This window comes from Salvelinus namaycush, chromosome 39, assembly GCF_016432855.1.
Source record: "Salvelinus namaycush isolate Seneca chromosome 39, SaNama_1.0, whole genome shotgun sequence".
In the NCBI taxonomy this organism is placed as follows: Eukaryota; Metazoa; Chordata; class Actinopteri; order Salmoniformes; family Salmonidae; genus Salvelinus; species Salvelinus namaycush.
The window spans coordinates 11,998,548-12,018,309 of record NC_052345.1 but is presented as its reverse complement, the minus strand read 5'-3'; the positions used below and the strand labels follow the sequence as shown (position 1 = coordinate 12,018,309).

The window sequence follows — 19,762 nt, the reverse complement described above, 5'->3', positions numbered from 1 at the left end:
AGACAATACACCTGTCAATCATCTAGTAACATGTCTCATTACATGTTTAGCAGGCCTAGAGGCTAGGTCCACCATCAGACATGACACCTGCCAACCATAATGTCGTTATACAGTAGTAGCACTACACATGTTTAGCAGGTCAAGAGGGTAGATCTCCTCCAACAATGTATATAAACCCTGGATTGCTGATGCTATGTATTGGCCATTGAGAGGCTTTGAAGCCACTGGTCGGCCATATTGGGACTCCCCAGTAGGAGCAGTCCTCCATAGGAATGAATGGAATTCTACAGTATTTCAATTAAATGGGACAAGGACAAATTGACATGTATTTAAGTATGTGTTGTCATGGGGACAGTAACATTAGTAATCTCTAAAAAGTAAACTGTGTTTTTATATTTTATTTTAATTTAAAAAACGTATGTTTAGCTCACAATATAATGTAATTGTATGCATTAAGGTGTTTCTAATAGAATACACGTGGCAAAAACGAATGTAGACATGAATAAATGCATTTCTATGGCTTCTAAAATGTTTTTTTACACTCCCAAGATGGAGGCACGGTGGCTTCAACACAGTCAGTCATCTAATGTGTATATAAATCATTGGTCGCCACCTGAGAAAATAGACCTGTCAACATAACGTCATCTCATACAGTAGTAACACTACACTATCACATCTTTGCTAAGCAGGCCAAGAGGACAGGCCTATCCTCTGTAAAATTCTCTCATCTTCCCAATGTATACCACAACCCCTCTCACCCTTCTTTCCGCTGCAGTTCAAGTCCAACCTGGAGAAGAACAAGTGTACCCTGGAGAGTGACAACAAGGAGCTGGTGAGCGAGGTGAAGGGGCTTCAGCAGGCCAAGACAGAGTCAGAACACAAGAGGAAGAAGATGGAGGCTCAGCTGCAGGAGTTCATGGCCCGAGCCACCGAGGGAGAGAGGGCTAAAGTAGAACTGGCCGACCGCACACACAAACTACAGGTTAGAGGGCAAGTCAACGGACCACGCTGTCTGTCTGTCGTCATCACTATGTGTTGAAGTCAATTGGTTTCTCAAAATGGGAGTGAATATGTTTAATGTGAATATGAAGAGATATTTATAGACCTTTGTCTGTAGACGGAACTGGACACTGTCTCCGCCCTGTTGGAGGACGCTGAGAAGAAGGGAATCAAGCTGGCCAAGGATTCAGCAGGCCTGGAGAGTGCGTTACAGGACACACAGGTGAGCAGAGACTCCTTATACGTCACCAAGCTATTACATGCTCTAATAGTTGAAATCGAAGTTGGAGGTATTGTAATATGCTTTGGAAGCAAATGTCCTTTGGTGACGCTTCATTATTGGAGACACTTCTAGCTAATGCCAATCTGCTGTAAAAACAACTTCATATCATTGTCTCCATCCAACAAGTCTTATTGTAAGTGGTGGTTAACTACTTTTGGGTCTTTGCGTCTTTTGTGTGTGTGTGTGTGTGTGTGTGTGTGTGTGTGTGTGTGTGTGTGTGTGTGTGTGTGTGTGTGTGTGTGTGTGTGTGTGTGTGTGTGTTGTGTGTGTGTGTGTGTGTGTGTGTGATTGTGTGTAGGAGCTGCTCCAGGAGGAGACTCGTCAGAAGCTGAACCTGAGCTCTCGTATCCGTCAGCTGGAGGAGGACAAGAGCACCCTGCAGGAGCAGCAGGAGGAGGACGAGGAGGCCCGCAGGAACCTGGAGAAACAACTGGCCACGCTGCAGGCTCAGGTATGGACACCACTGGCATTCTTAATTTTTCACTGCCAATAGGACAGGGTTTCCAGCTGTGAACACCCACCGTTGATATTTACTACAGGTTGTGGTAGATAGATTCCTTACTCACGAAATAGGTATTGGGTATAAGTTGAATACAGTGTTGGGGAGAAGTAAACTGCATGTAGTTCTACTAGTAAATTAACTACATTTTGCAGTAGCTTGGTGGTAGTTGAACTAAATTCAAATCTACGTAGTGTTGTCAGTAGTTAGGCAATACATGTTTTTATTTTTCAGCATCAGACCTGCCTAATTCTCCTCTTGGAACATTGTTTTTGTTTAATAGGCTAAATAACACATTCTGTTAACATATGACCCCAAAGTGATCTATTCTTGCAAAAAGTAGTTTGGATGTAGTTGTCATGGAAATTACCACCAGGGACACCTGAAGTCAATTTTAAATTAACATTCTTTATTAACAGCATGCTGGATAGATCACAGTCAAACTAAAGTACCGGTCTGAAGTGAGCTCTGTCGGGGCAGTCCCGTTAGACCTCTTATATACAGCTTACACAGACAAGTTATATTTGCATGATTTAGCTTATTCATAATGAATTCATCATTAACGTTTGGTTCATGCATGTGACAGACCAATACCTCACAAGGCTTCTTCTCTCCAAGCTGAGACCTTGAAACTGAGATATCCCTTTCCGGTCTGAAAACAATGTTCTGGGCGTACTGCCAAATTGCAGATACTGATAGTGAGGGTTCCTCCCAGGCACAATGAATCAGTCACTTGCATGAACCCAGTCGAATTGGTATTTAGAAAAGCACAAACATAAAATGTTCCTTCACATAGTGAACTACAGTCTTCAGGTACTGTAACTACTTACAGTGCCTTGCGAAAGTATTCACCCCCTTGGCATTTTTCCTATTTTGTTGCCTTACAACCTGGAATTAAAATAGATTTTTGGGGGGTTTGTATCATTTGATTTACACAACATGCCTACCACTTTGAAGATGCAACATATTTTTTATTGTGAAACAAACAAGAAATAAGACAAAAAAAGCACAAAACTTGAGCGTGCATAACTAATAACCCCCCCAAAGTCAATACTGTTGTAGAGCCACCTTTGCAGCAATTACAGCTGCAAGTCTCACTGGGATTTTGCTCATTCTTCAAGGCAAAACTGCTCCAGCTCCTTCAAGTTGGATGGGTTCCTGCTGGTGTACAGCAATCTTTAAGTCATACCACAGATTCTCAATTGGATTGAGGTTTGGGCTTTGACTAGACAATTTTCCTGTATTTAGCGCCATCCATCATTCCTTAAATTCTGACCAGTTTCCCAGTTCCTGCCAATAAAAAATATCCCCACAGCATGATGCTGCCACCACCATGCTTCACTGTTGGGATGGTGTTCTCGGGGTGATGAGAGGTGTTAGGTATGTGCCAGACATAGCGTTTTCCTGATGGCCAAAAAGCAATGGCTTTTTTTCTGGCCACTCTTCCGTAAAGCCCAGCTCCGTGGAGTGTACGGCTTAAAGTGGTCCTATGGACAGATACTCCAATCTCCGCTGTGGAGCTTTTGCAGTTCCTTTCAGGGTTGTCTTTGGTCTCTTTGTTGCCTCTCTGATTAATGCCCTCCTTGCCTGGTCTGTGGGTTTTGGTGGGTGGCAGGTTTGTTGTGGTGCCATATATTTCTATTTTTTAATAATGGATTTAATGGTGCTCTGTGGGATGTTCAAAGTTTCTGATATTTTGTTATAACCCAACCCTGATCTGTACTTCCCCACAACTTTGTCCCTGACCTGTTTGGAGAGCTCCTTGGTCTTCATGGTGCCGCTTGCTTGGTGGTGCACCTTGCTTAGTGGTGCTGCAGACTCTGGGGCCTTTCAGAACAGGTGTATATATACTGAGATCATGTGACACTTAGATTGCACACAGGTGGACTTTATTTAACTCAATATGTGACTTCTGAAGGTAATTGGTTACACCAGATCTTATTTAGGGGCTTCATAGCAAAGTGGGGGAATACATATGCACGCACCACTTTTTCCGTTTTTTTTTTTTACTTCACCAATTTTGACTATTTTGTGTATGTCCATTACATGAAATCCAAATAAAAATCTATTTAAATTACAGGTTGTAATGCAACAAGGAAAAACGCCAAAGGGGGTGAATACTTTTGCAAGGCACTGTACTTTTTTAAAGTCACTTTAGTTAAGGAAACTATATTTGTCTTAAGGGTAGCTTTAACGTAGCTTAAATTCTTTCAATGTGAAGTATTTGGTAGCTTGGTAAAATATATTTTCATAGTAGCTCTTCCCCAACACTAAGATCAGTAATGTGTTCTTTTAAAGACCACTGTCATTTTCTGTATATCAAATGCTCACTCACAAAGCTGTGAATCTCATTTCCTCATGTAAGAACCATAGAAAAAAAATATAATATGAAAACCATTGTCTTCTCTATCTAGCTGTTTGAGTCTAGGAAGAAGCTGGATGAGGACGTGGGGACCCTGGAGTCTCTGGAGGAGGTGAAGAGGAAGCTACAGAAGGACATGGAGTTGACCAGCCAGCGGCTGGAGGAAAAAGCCTCCGCCTTCGATAAGATGGAAAAGACCAAGACCCGCCTGCAGCAGGAGCTGGACGACCTCATGGTGGACCTGGACCACCAGAGGACCATCGTCTCGAACCTGGAGAAGAAGCAGAAGAAGTTCGACCAGGTATCGTATCATCTCCATTTGTCTCTATCCTTTCCTCTATCTCGCTTCCTTTTCTCCCGCCACTCACCTTTGCTTATCTCCTTCTCCCCTCTCTGCAAAATAAAAGTAGACCTGCCATTAATGAAGAAATGGCAGAGTTTTTGTGATTTCTTTATTCCAATGATTGCCTTCATTAACATAACTTACCAGTAAGACATTGCTTGCCATCCTTCTTCATCATTATCTTCTCCCTCTATGTTAGCTCCTGGCTGAGGAGAAGACCATCTCTACCCGCTATGCTGAGGAGCGTGACAAGGCCGAGGCTGAGGCCAGGGAGAAGGAGACCAAGGCTCTGTCTATGGCCCGGGCTCTGGACGAGGCCCTGGAGGCCAAGGAGGAGTTTGAGAGGCTCAACAAGCAGCTGAGGACTGAGATGGAGGACCTGATGAGCTCCAAGGACGACGTGGGCAAGAGCGTACGTAGTTTAAACTCCCCGTACAGGAGCTGAAGGTTCTCAAATACCTTATGCAACCCAGTCCTAAGCCTTGACCTGGCTAGGCTCATCCAATGAGGATTGATAGAACCAAAATGTACAGGTTTTGGTATGTTTTCTTCCAATATGGCCACCAATCCACCCACCACAGAATGAGTGAGAATGCCTGTGTTACAGGAGCTGGTGGTGGTTCCTAAACGTTGTTGGAGACCTTACACACATGAAGCCATCTGTAAATTACTTAATTTTGAAAGAACGCTGTCCACCCACCTCAGAATTTTGCTTTGTGTGAGAATTTGTTTGACTAATCCTATGGGATTGCTTCCTTATGACAGTTTTTGACTCAGAAAAGAGATGTTGCTGCTAACAGTCTCTCTACGTCCCACTGTGTGTAGGTCCATGAGCTGGAGAAATCGAAGCGCACCCTGGAGCAGCAGGTGGAGGAGATGAGGACCCAGCTGGAGGAGCTGGAGGACGAGCTGCAGGCCACAGAGGACGGCAAGCTGCGTCTGGAGGTCAACATGCAGGCCATGAAGGCCCAGTTCGACAGGGACCTGCAGGCCAGAGACGAACAGAACGAGGAGAAGAAGAGGACGCTGGTCAAACAGGTACAGAGACAAGCTGAGAGGACCATTTGTGGGGAGTAACATTCAGACCTCTAATAGAAACTCAGGTGATTTAGCTAGGCCAACGGTTCGGAGAAAATAATCACCATATTATTATATGGTCAAAAACTTTAACTTATGGACTCATTATGTACTTTCCATCCATCTTCACCCTAACCGTTATTGCATCCGAGCAAGCTAGAACCCAAACTTCACTAGGTTTCATCACTTACTTGGCGTTTTCAACCCTCTGTAATATCTTGTTGTCTGACCCAAGGTTCGTGAGATGGAGGCAGAGCTGGAGGATGAGAGGAAGCAGAGAGCCCTGGCCGTGGCAGCTAAGAAGAAGCTGGAGATGGACCTCAAGGACCTGGAGGGGCAAATAGAAGCATCCAACAAGGCCAGAGATGAAGCCATCAAACAGCTCAGAAAACTACAGGTGAGACTTCGTACAGGATTTGGGTTTGCTTGTTCATTCTCAAGTTGTGCTGAGCTATTATGTACAGTTGAATTCGGAAGTTTACATACACCTTAGCCAACGACATTTAAAACGCAGTTTTTCACAATTCCTGACATTTAATCAGAGTAAAAATTCCCTGTCTTAGGTCACTTTATTTTAAGAATGTGAAATGTCACAATAATAGTAGAGAGAATGATTTACTTCAGCTTTTATTTCTGTCATCACATTCCCAGTGGGTCAGAAGTTTACATACACTCAATTAGTATTTGGTAGCATTGCCTTTAAATTGTTTCCCATGATGTCAAGCAAAGAGGCACTGAGTTTTAAGGTAGGCCTTGAAATACATCCACAGGTACACCTCCAATTGACTCAAATGATGTCAATTAGCCTATCAGACGCTTCTAAAGCCATGACATAATTTTCTGGAATTTTCCAAGTTGTTATTAGGCACAGTCAAGTTAGTGTATGTAAACCTCTGACCCACTGGAATGTGATACAGTGAATTATAAGTGAAATAATCTGTCTGTAAACAATTGTTGGAAAAATGACTTGTGTCAATCACAAAGTAGATGTCCTAACTGACTAGCCAAAACTATAGTTTGATAACAAGAAATTTGTGGAGTGGTTGAAAAAACAGATTTTAATGACTCGAACCTAAGTGTATTTAAACTTCCAACTTCAACTGTAGATTATAAATATTGTTGCAAAATTCTGGTAACTTTTCCAAAATTCCAAGAATCTTCCAATTAATTGCCTGATTAATTAGGAACTCCTGGTTGTCTGATCTCTGATAATCAGCAATATAATTTTTTACACCTGTATCCTTTTATCAATAAAATGGGATGGTAGCCTCTGCAGGTATGGTATCTGTGCCTGTCTGTCCACTGTGTAGTCAGCTTTAATGTAGCCTAGATTAGAATATGTCCAGGACTACCAACGTCTGTATTTAGATGACATCCCTGATGCTGTAAACTCTAGTTGTCCAAGTTGGTTTGGTCTCATTTGTAGCTTCCCCGCTGGCCTTACACTATTATATTCAGTATAGCTACGGGGTTGAGGTCGGTTCTATTTCAATTCGGGAAGAAAAACTGAATTTCAAACATTTTCTCATAGGCTGCATTTACACAGGCAGCCCAATTATGGGCAACAGATTGATCTGATTGGTCAAAAGACCAATTAGTGGCAAACAATATCAGAATTGGGCTGCCTGTGTAAATACTGCCATAGAGGAGTATTGAGGAGAGTCTCATTTGAAATGGAGTTGACCTCTAACCCTGTACTGTTGCCCAAGACCGGTCTTACTCTTTGCCTTGCTGCTGCCCCCTGCAGGCCCAGATGAAGGACTACCAGAGGGAGTTGGAGGAGGCCAGAGCATCCCGTGATGAGATCTTTGCACAGTCTAAAGAGAACGAGAAGAAACTAAAGGGCCTGGAAGCTGAGATCCTACAGCTGCAGGAGGACCTGGCGGCTTCAGAGAGGGCCCGTAGACACGCTGAGCAGGAGAGAGACGAGCTAGCCGACGAGATCTCAAATAGCGCCTCTGGAAAGTGAGTAGCTACATTTTCCTGATTAATGATCAAATTCAAGCATGATATTTTCCAGATTTAATGGTGCAATATGCAGAAATCGCTGGTTGCTAAAATTGTAACCGTTCACCTAATTTCAGTTTCTGTGACAAACCAAGCAATGTATCGTGTGTAGAGAATCATTGTACCAAAATCTTGTATTTTCAGCTGTTTGAAGCTGGTGTACAAAACTGAAAGTAAAAGACGAAATGAAACTTAAGAACAGGAAGTATAGAAATAGTAGAACAGTAGAACACGTAGAACAGATCTACTGCTTCTTAGACTTGCTTTCAATGAGAATGCAGATCTATAACTCACATTTCTATCTGAATTTGGTCAGGTCACCCAAAAAGTTACATACTGCAGCTTTAAGTGGACCAGCAGCCTTCCCCCCTGATTTCTATGCTCTGTTCTGTACCAACCACATCACCGAATCATTCACTTGTTTGTGTCAGGTCGGCCCTGCTAGATGAGAAGAGGAGGCTGGAGGCCCGCATCTCGCAGCTGGAGGAGGAACTAGAGGAGGAACAGAGCAACATGGAGCTGCTCAACGACCGCTTCCGCAAGACCACCATGCAGGTACAGTACAACTCTCACATTGTCAAACACGTACACACAGCTCATGAAGGTACAGAACAGGTAAAAACTCTCTTTAAACCGGCATTGTCTCTTGACGTTTTGAGGAGGATATCGGGCAAGAGGAAAGTACTTTTGAGATTCACTCATACACAGAGACGATTCCTGGACCATAGAATGTAGTCTCTTTATGGCCTGGAGAGTAGTCTATAATGAACTGCGCTAACAAGTATCACACCAGACCACTTCCTGGGACCCACAACTAACAGTTTTATATAGAGATGGACAAAGAGTGACCCTCTCTCCCTTTATTCCCATTTCTCTCCCAAGGTGGACATCCTGAACACGGAGCTAGCTGGGGAGCGCAGCGCGGCCCAGAAGAGTGAGAACGCCCGTCAAGGAATGGAGAGGCAGAACAAGGAGCTGAAGGCCAAGCTGGGAGAGCTGGAGGGGGCAGTCAAGTCCAAGTTCAAGGCTGCCATCACCGCCCTGGAGGCCAAGATACTGCAGCTGGAGGAGCAACTGGAGCAGGAGGCCAAGTAAGAAGCCTTCTATATACTGTACTAAATAGACGTCATAATGGGGGTCAGAGTTTAAACATGGGAGGTTACCTAGAATTAGATGTAGGCTTCAATAGGTGGACTCTAGCTCATACACTCATTGTAATGATTTACCCATACTCAATAGACCGCTAGAGGTAGGAGTTTCCCCAAACCACAGATCTATTTTCAGATTACAAACTACTCAAAATCTGGACCTTTAAAGGCCCAGTGCAGTCTTAAATGTGATTTTCCTGTGTTTTCTATATATTTCCACACTAGGAGGTTGGAATAATACTGTGAAATTGTGAAAAATTATGATAATGCCCTTTTAGTATAAAGACAGCTTGAAGTTTTCAGCCCATATTGGTGGGATAGAGTTTTGGCCTGCCTGGTGTCATCACCATATGGTAAATTAGTTAATAGACCAATAAGAAAGAGTTCCAAACTTTTCTGCCAATAACAGCAATTTTTTAGTTTTCCCCTGACAGTCCTAGCAAAATTCTTGCTTGAGAAATTTCTCTTTGCTAAGAAGCTATTTTTGTTTTGTTTTGACAATTTTAATTGAAAACAATCACAGTAAGGTACTTCATTGTTACCTAGAAATGATTTGATATTGAGATATATATGACTTCATTGGACCTTTAACATTAGGGGGCTGAAAACATACAGTACCGTTCAAACACATTACTTGCCTAGAGAGTTCAGTTATACTCTTGGTGGCTGTTTATTTACCACCACAGACAGATGCTGGCACTAAGACCGCACTCAGTCAGCTGTATAAGGAAATAAGCAAACAGGAAACCACTCACCCAGAGGCGGCGCTCCTAGTGGCCGGAGACTTTAATGCAGGGAAACTTAAATCAGATCTACCAAATTTCTATCAACATGTTAAATGTGCAACCAGAGGGAAAGAAATTCAAGATCACCTGTACTCCACACACAGAGACGCGTACAAAGATCTCCCTCGCCCTCAATTTGGTAAATCTGACCACAACTCTATCCTCCTGATTCATGCTTACAAGCAAAACTTAAAGCAGGAAGCACCAGTGACTCGGTCTATAAAAAAGTGGTCAGATGAAGCAGATGCTAAACTACAGGACTGTTTTGTTAGCACAGACTGGAACATGTTCCGGGATTCTTCCGATGGCATTGAGGAGTACACCACATCAGTCACTGGCTTTATCAATAAGTGCATCGAGGACGTCGTCAACCACAATGACAGTACGTACATACCCCAACCAGAAGCCATGGATAACAGGCAACATTCGCACTGAGCTAAAGGGTAGAGCTGCCGCTTTCAAGGTGCGGGACTCTAACCCGGAAGCTTACAAGAAATCCTGCTATGTCCTGCGACGAACCATCAAACAGGCAAAGGACTAAATACAGGGCTAAGATTGAATCATACTACAGTGGCTCCGACGCTTGTCTTATGTGGCAGGGCTTGCAAACTATTACAGACTACAAAGGGAAGCACAGCCGCGAGCTGCCCAGTGACACGAGCCTACCAGACGAGCTAAATCACTTCTATGCTCGCTTTGAGGCAAGCAACACTGAGGCATGCATGAGAGCATCAGCTTGTTCCGGACGACTGTGTGATCACGCTCTCCGTAGCCGCCGTGAGTAAGACCTTTAAACAGGTCGCCATAACACAAGGCTGCGGGGCCAGACGGCTTACCAGGACGTGTGCTCCGGGCATGTGCTGACCAACTGGCAAGTGTCTTCACTGACATTTTCAACATGTCCTGATTGAGTCTGTAATACCAAGATGTTTCAAGCAGACCACCATAGTCCCTGTGCCCAAGAACACAAAGGCAACCTGCCTAAATGACTACAGGACCCGTAGCGCTCACTCACGCTTTGAAAGGCTGGTAATGGCTCACATCAACACCATTATCCCAGAAACCCTAGACTCACTCCAATTGCATACCGCCCCAACAGATCCACAGATGATGCAATCTCTATTGCACTCCACACTGCCCTTTCCCACCTGGACAAAAGGAACGCTTATGTGAGAATGCTATTCATTGACTACAGCTCAGCGTTCAACACCATAGTACCCTCAAAGCTCATCATTAAGCTAAGGATCCTGGGACTAAACACCTCCCTCTACAACTGGATCCTGGACTTCCTGACGGGCCGCCCCCAGGTGGTGAGGGTAGGTAGCAACACATCTGCCAGGCTGATTCCTCAACACTGAAGCTCCCCAGGGGTGCGTGCTCAGTCCCTCCTGTACTCCCTGTTCACCCACGACTGCATGGCCAGGCACAACTCCAACACTATCATTAAGTTTGCAGACGACACAACAGTGGCGTGATCACCGACAACGACGAGACAGCCTATAGGGAGGAGGTCAGAGACCTGGCCGGGTGGTGCCAGAATAACAACCTCTCCCTCAACGTAACCAAGACTAAGGAGATGATTGTGGACTACAGGAAAAGGAGGACCGAGCACGCCCCCATTCTCATTGACGGGGCTGTAGTGGAGCAGGTTGAGAGCTTCAAGTTCCTTGGTGTCCACATCAACAACAAACTAGAATGGTCTAAACACACCAAGACAGTCGTGAAGAGGGCACGACAAAGCCTATTCCCCCTCAGGAAATTAAAAAGATTTGGCATGGGTCCTGGGATCCTCAAAAGGTTCTACAGCTGCAACATCGAGAGCATCCTGACTGGTTGCATCACTGCTGGTACAGCAATTGCTCGGCCTCTGACCGCAAGGCACTACAGAGGGTAGTGCGTACGGCCAGTACATCACTGGGGCTAAGCTGCCTGCCATCCAAGACCTCTACACCAGGCGGTGTCAGAGGAAGGCACTAAAAATTGTCAAAGACCCCAGCCACCCTAGTCATAGACTGTTCTCTCTACTACCGCATGGCAAGCGGTACCGGAGTGCCAAGTCTAGGATAAAAAGGCTTCTCAACAGTTTTTACCCCAAGTCATAAGACTCCTGAACAGGTAATCAAATGGCTACCCGGACTATTTGCATTGTTTCACTGTAAGGTCTACACCTGTTGTATCGGCGCACGTGACAAATAAACGTTGATTTGATTTGAAAAGTTGGGGTCACTTAGACATTTCCTTGTTTTCCATGAAAACATACATAAAATTAGTTGCAAAATGAATAGGAAATATAGTCAAGATGTTGACAAGGTTATAAATAATTATTTTAATTGAAAAATAATTGTGTCCTTCAAACTTTGCTTTCGTCAAAGATTCCTCCATTTGCAGCAATTACAGCCTTGCAGACCTTTGGCATTCCAGTTGTCAATTTGTTTCCTGAAGCACCTCCCACAAGTTGGATTGGCTTGATGGGCACTTCTTACGTACCATACGGTCAAGCTGCTCCCCGGTTGCGATCCGGTGACTGTGCTCTGCCACTCCATTATAGACAGAATACCAGGTGACTGCTTCTTCCCTAAATAATTATTGCATTGTTTGGACCTGTGCTTTGGGTCACTGTCCTATTGGAAATTGTCTCCAATTACGTACCGTCCACCGTGTATAGCATGGCGTTGCAAAATTCAGTGACAGCCTTCCTTTTTCAAGATCCGTTTTACCCTGTACAAATCTCCCACTTTACCACCAACAAAGCACCCCCAGATCATCACATTGCCTCCCCCATCTTACATTTTTTTCTGCATCTCACGAATGTTCTTCTTTGTGATCCGAACACCTCAAACTTAGATTCGTCTGTCCATAACACTTTTTTCCTATCATCCTCTGTCCAGTGTCTGTGTTCTTTTTCCCATCTTAATCTTTTATTTTATTGGCCAGTCTGAGATAGGGCTTTTCTTTGCAACTCTGCCTAGAAGGCCAGCATCCCGGAGTCGCCTCTTCACTGTTGACGTTGAGACTGGTGTTTTGTGGGTACTATTTAATGAAGCTGCCAGTTGAGGACTTGAGTCGTCTGTTTCTCAAACTAGACACTCTAATGTACTTGTCCTCTTGCTCAGTTGTGCATGGGGGCCTCCCACTCCTCTTTCTATTCTGGTTCGAGCCAGTTTGCGCTGTTCTGTGAAGGGAGTAGTACACAGCGTTGTACGAGATCTTCAGTTTCTTGGCAATGTCACGCATGGAATAGCCTTCATTTCTCAGAACAAGAATAGACTGACGAGTTTCAGAAAAAAGTTATTTGTTTCTGGCCATTTTGAGCCTGTAATCAACCCACAAATACTGATGCTCCAGACACTCAACTAGTCTAAAGAAGGCCAGTTTTATTGCTTCTTCAATCAGAACAACAGCTTTCAGCTGTGCTAACATAATTGCAAAAGGGTTTTCTAATGATCAATTAGCCTTTTAAAATTAGCTCACACAATGTGCCATTGGAACACAGGAGTGATGGTTGCTGATAATGGGTCTCTGTACGCCTATGTAGATATTCCATTAAAATCTGCCGTTTCCATCTACAATGTTCATGTTGTAAATTACTAATGTGTACACTGTATTTCTGATCAATTTGATGTTATTTAATGGACAAAAAAATTAGCTTTTCTTTCAAAAAACAAGCAATTGTCTAAGTGACCCCAAACTTTTGAATGGTAGTGTATGAGGTTGCCTAATGTGGAGTATTTTACTGCATCCTGATGCAAATGTATGTCCCCATCAGATATGAGTCAGTCAGGGTGACACTATTTACACACTTTCCCGTTATCACTCTTTTTCCTCCCAGGGAGAGGGCAGCAGCCAATAAGATCGTCCGACGCACAGAGAAGAAGCTGAAAGAGGTGGTGATTCAGGTGGAGGACGAGCGTCGCCATGCCGACCAGTACAAGGAGCAGGTGAGTGGTCGTTTTGGGTCCACAGTGAGCTTGAAACAGTCTGTCCTGACATTTAGAAAGGGTGAGTAAAAGGCCATGGATGCCAGGTTAGCTACTAATTCACTATAATCAGTGTCTCTGTGTCATCTGTGCTGAAGCTCTCTGTCTCTCTCTCCTATTCCCACCCACGCTCTTCTGTAGCTTTGGTTCTCGCTCTCTCTCCTATTCCCACCCACGCTCTTCTGTAGCTTTGGTTCTCTCTCTTTCTCCTATTCCCACCCACGCTCTTCTGTAGCTTTGGTTCTCTGTCTCTCTCTCTCTCTCCTATTCCCACCCACGCTCTTCTGTAACTTTGGTTCTCTCTCTCCTATTCCCACCCACGCTCTTCTGTAGCTTTGGTTCTCTCTCTCTCTCTCTCTCTCTCTCTATCCCACCTTTTGTCCATCTCCCCCCTCTTCTCCATATCTCTCTCTCTCTCTCTGTGTTTTAATCTTGAATTGGCCCATGAATTTGCTATGTAAATACGTTGAATTGTGCCAATAAAATTTAAATTCTCCCCCTGTCAGATGGAGAAGGCCAACTCTCGTATGAAGCAGCTGAAGCGTCAGCTGGAGGAGGCTGAGGAGGAGGCTACCAGGGCCAACGCCTCCCGTAGGAAACTACAGAGGGAGCTGGACGACGCCACCGAGGCCAGCGAGGGCCTGACCCGCGAGGTCAACACACTCAAGAACCGCCTCAGGTACAGCCTCTCATAACACTCTGTATATACACTTCACGTAGTGATTTATGCCTATCATCCACACTGTCATAGATCTGTGGGTGTGATAAATGACCATGTATGTATTTGCCTGTTCTCCTCAGGCGTGGAGGCCCCATCAGCTTCTCGTCTAGCCGTTCAGGCCGCAGCCGGCAGCTCCAGATCGACGGAACCTCCGTGGACAATTCTGACGACGACGCCGACAGCCGCGCCAGCGACCACAACGACACGCAAGCCTCCAACCAGACAGAATAGACGCCTCCTGCTAATCCTACCAACCCTATCGATTAGCCAGCCTGGCAGCATGGTGACTACAACACCTCAGCCTCTCCATCTGTCCCCGAGTCAACAGCAGGGAGAACCAGGGTCCTGTTCATTAAGCACCAAAACAGAAGAAAACAGTCCGAAACAGGGAGGGACTACCTGGATTTGTCCAATAAGAACCGCTCGTTTTCATTTTCCGTTGAAAGACGCTTTCAAACGTTTTGCTACGGTGTGTTCTAATGAATACGACCTAGACCACCCCACCCCTCCCAGAAATGCTCCCTCCCTGGGGATGACAAAACAATTACTCCCACTTGAGCGGCTTACTCTGCCTTACTCTAACAATATTCCTACTCTACTTTGGCTAGCTGCTCGGCCCGGCGAGTGTCCCAACGATCTTAATATAGTCCTCCCTAGGCGTGGAATTATGTGCTTAAATTAATATGTAAACTTATGTCCAAGTGATTTTTACTTATGAACTATGCGTGTGTGCACATGTGAGTATGTAAGGTATGTGTATGCCCCTGAATGCCAAACTGCAAGGAAAGGAGCGAAACTAGGAAATGTTCACTTTTGTCATCCTCCTCCCACATGAAACAAAACATTGTCTTGTAATACAAGTGTGTCACCAAATGTAAGCCATCATCTCTCCCCTGGCTTAAAGCAGGCCTAACAAAACTCTGTCCTCTCCGATGATAGTCCTATTCAACAATAGGTCAGAGGTCAATGGACTGCCTCCGCTTCCCTCATTGCATGAATCTCTTCCTGATGTACAGACTATTGTTCCGCTTCTAAACACTACAATGAAACAAGATGGTGGATTCACACAGTCTGACCTGTTCTGGGAGAAAAACATGGAATGGAAAGGAAGTTTTAACTGTGAAAAGCTTTTCTCCACTTGCCACAGCATCTCGTCACAACACTTTAAAAAACAATTGGTAACTGACTTCTTATAGGAATCGCATAGGTCATGATTGACGTTTTTTGTTGTTTTGTATTTGACCAATTGTAACACTATTTTTCCTGTTGTTCAGGAAGAAGGGTTGAAGGCAGTGAAGTGTGGTATGCTTAGATAGATGGTCGCTGGCGTACGTATCACAGAGAATCGCTGGAAACTGCACAATGAGTGTTCATATGCCCCTGTAACTGGAGCCAGGAAACCCCAAGCTTCTCTCATGAGTGGTCACATGATGTACAATACAGCCCCTTAGTCCAACACTAATGGTGAGAGCTTCGATTGAACGTGTAGTTTGACTAGCTAAAGCCTACCGCTCAGAGCAAGGGAGACTGCCATCTCACTGTGTTTGTGCCATGGTTTGGTAGCAAAGTAGGACCCCCAACTCTCTCTTATAATACGCTGACACACCAACTACCAAGCACTTAGTATTCCTAGATATAACAGCCTTCTACTGGGGATAGCATCTCAAAGCTCTAAAACTATTAAGCCACTCTTAACGTCCCAGAATGTCCATATCCATCAGCGCTCTCTATTCTTCCTTTGGCATCTCTGTTCAGTATTAAAAGATGGTAATATATGTAAACTGCCACTTTCATTTGACTTTTACTCCAATGTTAGCTCAGCTGTAATGACATGTTTCTTTAAAGTGCCTTAGACACTAGATAAGAGCATTAATGGGTAATGCACGGTGAGCACCTGTATTAAAAAGAAAGACGTGTAGGTGAGCACCTGTATTAAAAAGAAAAACGTGTAGGTGAGCACCTGTATTAAAAAGAAAGACGTGTAGGTGAGCACCTGTATTAAAAAGAAAGACGTGTAGGTGAGCACCTGTATTAAAAAGAAAAACGTGTAGGTGAGCACCTGTATTAAAAAGAAAGACGTGTAGGTGAGCACCTGTATTAAAAAGAAAGACGTGTAGGTGAGCACCTGTATTAAAAAGAAAGACGTGTAGGTGTGCACCTGTATTAAAAAGAAAGACGTGTAGGTGAGCACCTGTATTAAAAAGAAAGACGTGTAGGTGAGCACCTGTATTAAAAAGAAAGACGTGTAGGTGTGCACCTGTATTAAAAAGAAAGACGTGTAGGTGTGCTGTACGTGTTACATAAAAACCTAACGAGGCAAACCTGGTGAACGGTAAACAAACACTTTTTCTTCTTCTTTGTCTTGTGTATTTTGCTGTGTGTCATATCATACCCAGTGTGCACCTCCTCTCCCGTTCATATACCTGTAGCAATGTCTCCATAGGTAGTGTGTGTGTGGGTCAGAAATCAGTGTTACTATTAACTGTGTGAGATGTGGAGCCTTCTGCTCCCCCTTCAAGAGCAGAATGTGATTTCATTTGGTTAAAAGCTTTAACATCCATGATGTAGTTTTACTTGTATTATTATTATTATTCTCAGACTGGCTGTTGACGACCAGGCTTTCATTACAACTGCAAATACCCCCCCCCCCCCCATTTTATTTCTTGTATGCCTCCTGTATTTCTAGACTACAGCGATTTTTTGTAAAAGAAAATAAAGCATATTCATTGTAGAAATAATGATTCCAGTTTGTCCTGAGCGGAGGAGCCCCTATAGAGACTTTCAATTCAGTCATGCATGTTTCTCTCCCCAAATTGGAGAGCACAGAGGGTAGCTATGCCTGAAGGGCATAGACAAATATGATGGGTTGTTTAGGGAAGTGGTCTAAATTCAGTAAGGGGTTGGGAAAAGTTAGAAAACAAAAGCTACTCTGCGATTTGAACCAGGGACCTGCTGCATGATGGCAACCCAAATGTTATTCTCTCCACCAGCTGGGGGTATGGGACATCATTGGCGTAGCCAGAAACTTGTCAGGTGGGCCTGCATCAATTTGGGGTAGCTAACTTCCTGAAATTTTGCCATCGGCAGTGGAAAATGTGCTGTTGTATAGCTCATCTCATGCTATTGTACACATTTTGCCATGAGCCTGAGAGAAAATGTTGCATTTTTAAAGCGGATTACAGCTAAAATATAGGTGTTGACTGATAAAGGTACTGGATTATGAGTTGTCTTGTTTGCTAACTGAACAAATGAAATAGGCAGTAGCATGGTGATTATAGCCATAGTGGCAAATGGCTCAATGCAGTTATATTCATGGATTATTGGGGGTGTGGCTTTCAGTTAGTTCTTTTTGGCAACCCATCCAGTGAGAGTGAATCTAAATCCAGGTAATCTGTTCTGTTATATTTAATCAAATCTGACTAACCCAATGCACTGCTTGCTATGAATTCTATCTGTTGGTGTTCGCATATTTAGGTAAAAAGACAATGTCCTGTTTGGAACATTTGACAAGAGCAGATTTCTTTTGTTGCTCAATCTGAGTGGGTGTCCTGGGCAGGTGAGCGGAAGGGCTCTACCACATGGCTTTCACCTGTCCAGTCATTTCTAATCAGTTACTTCAAGGGAGGAACAAAGGATGCACTTTTTAAAGAATCCAAACCGGGCCAAGAACGGAAAACTCCAGAGCCTTCCACAAAGCTAGGGCCTGTTGTTACCTGGGAAACACCAGCATGGGTGAGAAAGGTCAAAGAGCAACACGTGTAATGATGTATTTTGACAGTGAGGGCTCGATTCGATCCGTTGAAGATCTGGGATATAGCGCGATTGAGGTTTAAAGGCAATGTCTCCGCATTTGCAGGAGACTGCATTCACAGTGAACGCTGCTGACGTCCACTCAATAGGAAATTACCTTTAAATTTCAACCGCATTGTGGCGCGGATCTTCAGCCTTATGGATTGAATCGAGCCCTGACCTTTCCAGAGTACAGAAAGTGAACACGAATGTTGACATCATTGAGGGACTGTACAAAACATGGACTTATGACAAATGTATAAAAAAAAAATATTGCCACGTCTTAAGGCTCCCGAGTGCCACGTCGTTTCACTTGTGACTCCCGAATGGCGCAGCAGTCTTAAGGCACTGCATCTCAGTGCAAGAGGTGTCACTACAGTCCCTGGTTCGAATCCAGGCTGTATCACATCAGGCCGTGATTGGGAGTCCCATAGGGCGGTGCACAATTGGTCCAGCGTCGTCCGGGTTTGGCCATCATTGTAAATAAGAATTTGTTCTTAACTGACTTGCCTAGTTGAATTAAGGTTAAATAAATAAAAATAAAGAGGCTCTATTCAATCTGAATCCCTGAAGCGTTACAGTTTGCGTGCTAGAAATGTTAAGGTAAATTCCATTTGATCTGACAATCGGAAATGACCTTTAAGGCGGGAACATTGTGTTTAAAATCCGATATACAAATTGAATAGAGCCCTAGAACTAGAAGTGTTCTTTTGAAAAAGCTGTCACAATGGAGGACGGAAGAAAGGGAGCACAAAGAAATGACTCAGGCCCTATTGAAAACCAACTGTATTTTATTCCATAAATCGACACAAAAATAATCTACAAAAGAGACCGAATTAAGTAACCAGTTACCATGAAATGTAATCTTTACCCGCCCCAAAAGCACAAAAGCTTTCAAATGTCACCTCCTGCTCCAGTCACAGAAAGAAACAACTTTTCCCCTTGACATCCTGACAGACCACAGACGGACAACACTCATGGGGACATTTCAAAGAGAATGTTGATAGGAACACACGCACACTGACCAAAGCACCCCATCTATATGCTAGGAAACTCATCTTTGGCGCCATCCTTGGTGCAGTTGGTCGACATTCATACTAACATTGGAAGGAGGGATGAAGGATGATAAGAGATGGACAGAGGCAAGAAAGCCAGAAGTCCCTCCCCTCTGACCTTCTCCCACAACGGGTTTTGAGAAGACTAGGAGAGAGGAAGTGAGGAGTATGCTATTGAGATCTTCCCAGATATAGGAAGAGAGTAAGGAAGAACAATTTCTAGAGGTATTCAGCAGGTGAGAAGGGAGAGTTCTTTAGATGGGAAAAAGGACTCAGACGTACGTACACACAAACATTCGCAACTCCCAGAAATACATTGACAGCTGAGTAAGAGGTTGAAAGCCAAGCGACGACTTGCACTTTTGCATTGAAGCATTTATAGTCCTGCATAGTTCTTTAATGAAACTTACAAACTAAGGCGTTTTGTCATATTGAGTTGAGTGTTTGAGTTGATAGTTTTTTTTACAAAGTAATTAATTACAATTTAAAAAAAAAAAGTTCAAGTAAGCTACAATCTCGCATCTTTGTCCCCTCTCTCACCCTCCAAGAGGAGTCTAGCTTTTACAGTTCAAGTTTTTTCTCCAGAAAAGGTCCAGTGTGATTTTACAGCACCAAAGACATGCTGAACAAGAGAGGGGAATACTCACTCTCTCACACAACAGAGAAAAGGGGATATGCAATTCGCACACTCACACAGCACAGACTGACCTGGAAAGA

The 19,762-nt window shown here is 44.0% G+C and overlaps 1 protein-coding gene across 1 annotated transcript in view; it reads left to right on the top strand.

The window, feature by feature from the left end:
- The window catches only part of LOC120032682 (myosin-10-like), a gene marked incomplete at its 5' end in the record, with an annotated part of 31,655 nt that extends 16,591 nt beyond the window's left edge, over positions 1 to 15,064 (top strand). The window contains 13 exons of the mRNA XM_038978878.1: positions 776 to 982; positions 1,118 to 1,222; positions 1,581 to 1,733; positions 4,196 to 4,444; positions 4,686 to 4,898; positions 5,312 to 5,524; positions 5,799 to 5,960; positions 7,311 to 7,528; positions 8,002 to 8,125; positions 8,453 to 8,661; positions 13,333 to 13,441; positions 13,987 to 14,159; positions 14,282 to 15,064. Of these exons, the coding sequence (XP_038834806.1) occupies positions 776 to 982; positions 1,118 to 1,222; positions 1,581 to 1,733; positions 4,196 to 4,444; positions 4,686 to 4,898; positions 5,312 to 5,524; positions 5,799 to 5,960; positions 7,311 to 7,528; positions 8,002 to 8,125; positions 8,453 to 8,661; positions 13,333 to 13,441; positions 13,987 to 14,159; positions 14,282 to 14,432 (2,286 nt within the window). The remainder of the gene's footprint in view (positions 1 to 775; positions 983 to 1,117; positions 1,223 to 1,580; positions 1,734 to 4,195; positions 4,445 to 4,685; positions 4,899 to 5,311; positions 5,525 to 5,798; positions 5,961 to 7,310; positions 7,529 to 8,001; positions 8,126 to 8,452; positions 8,662 to 13,332; positions 13,442 to 13,986; positions 14,160 to 14,281) is intronic.
- Between the last annotated feature and the right edge of the window lie 4,698 nt (positions 15,065 to 19,762).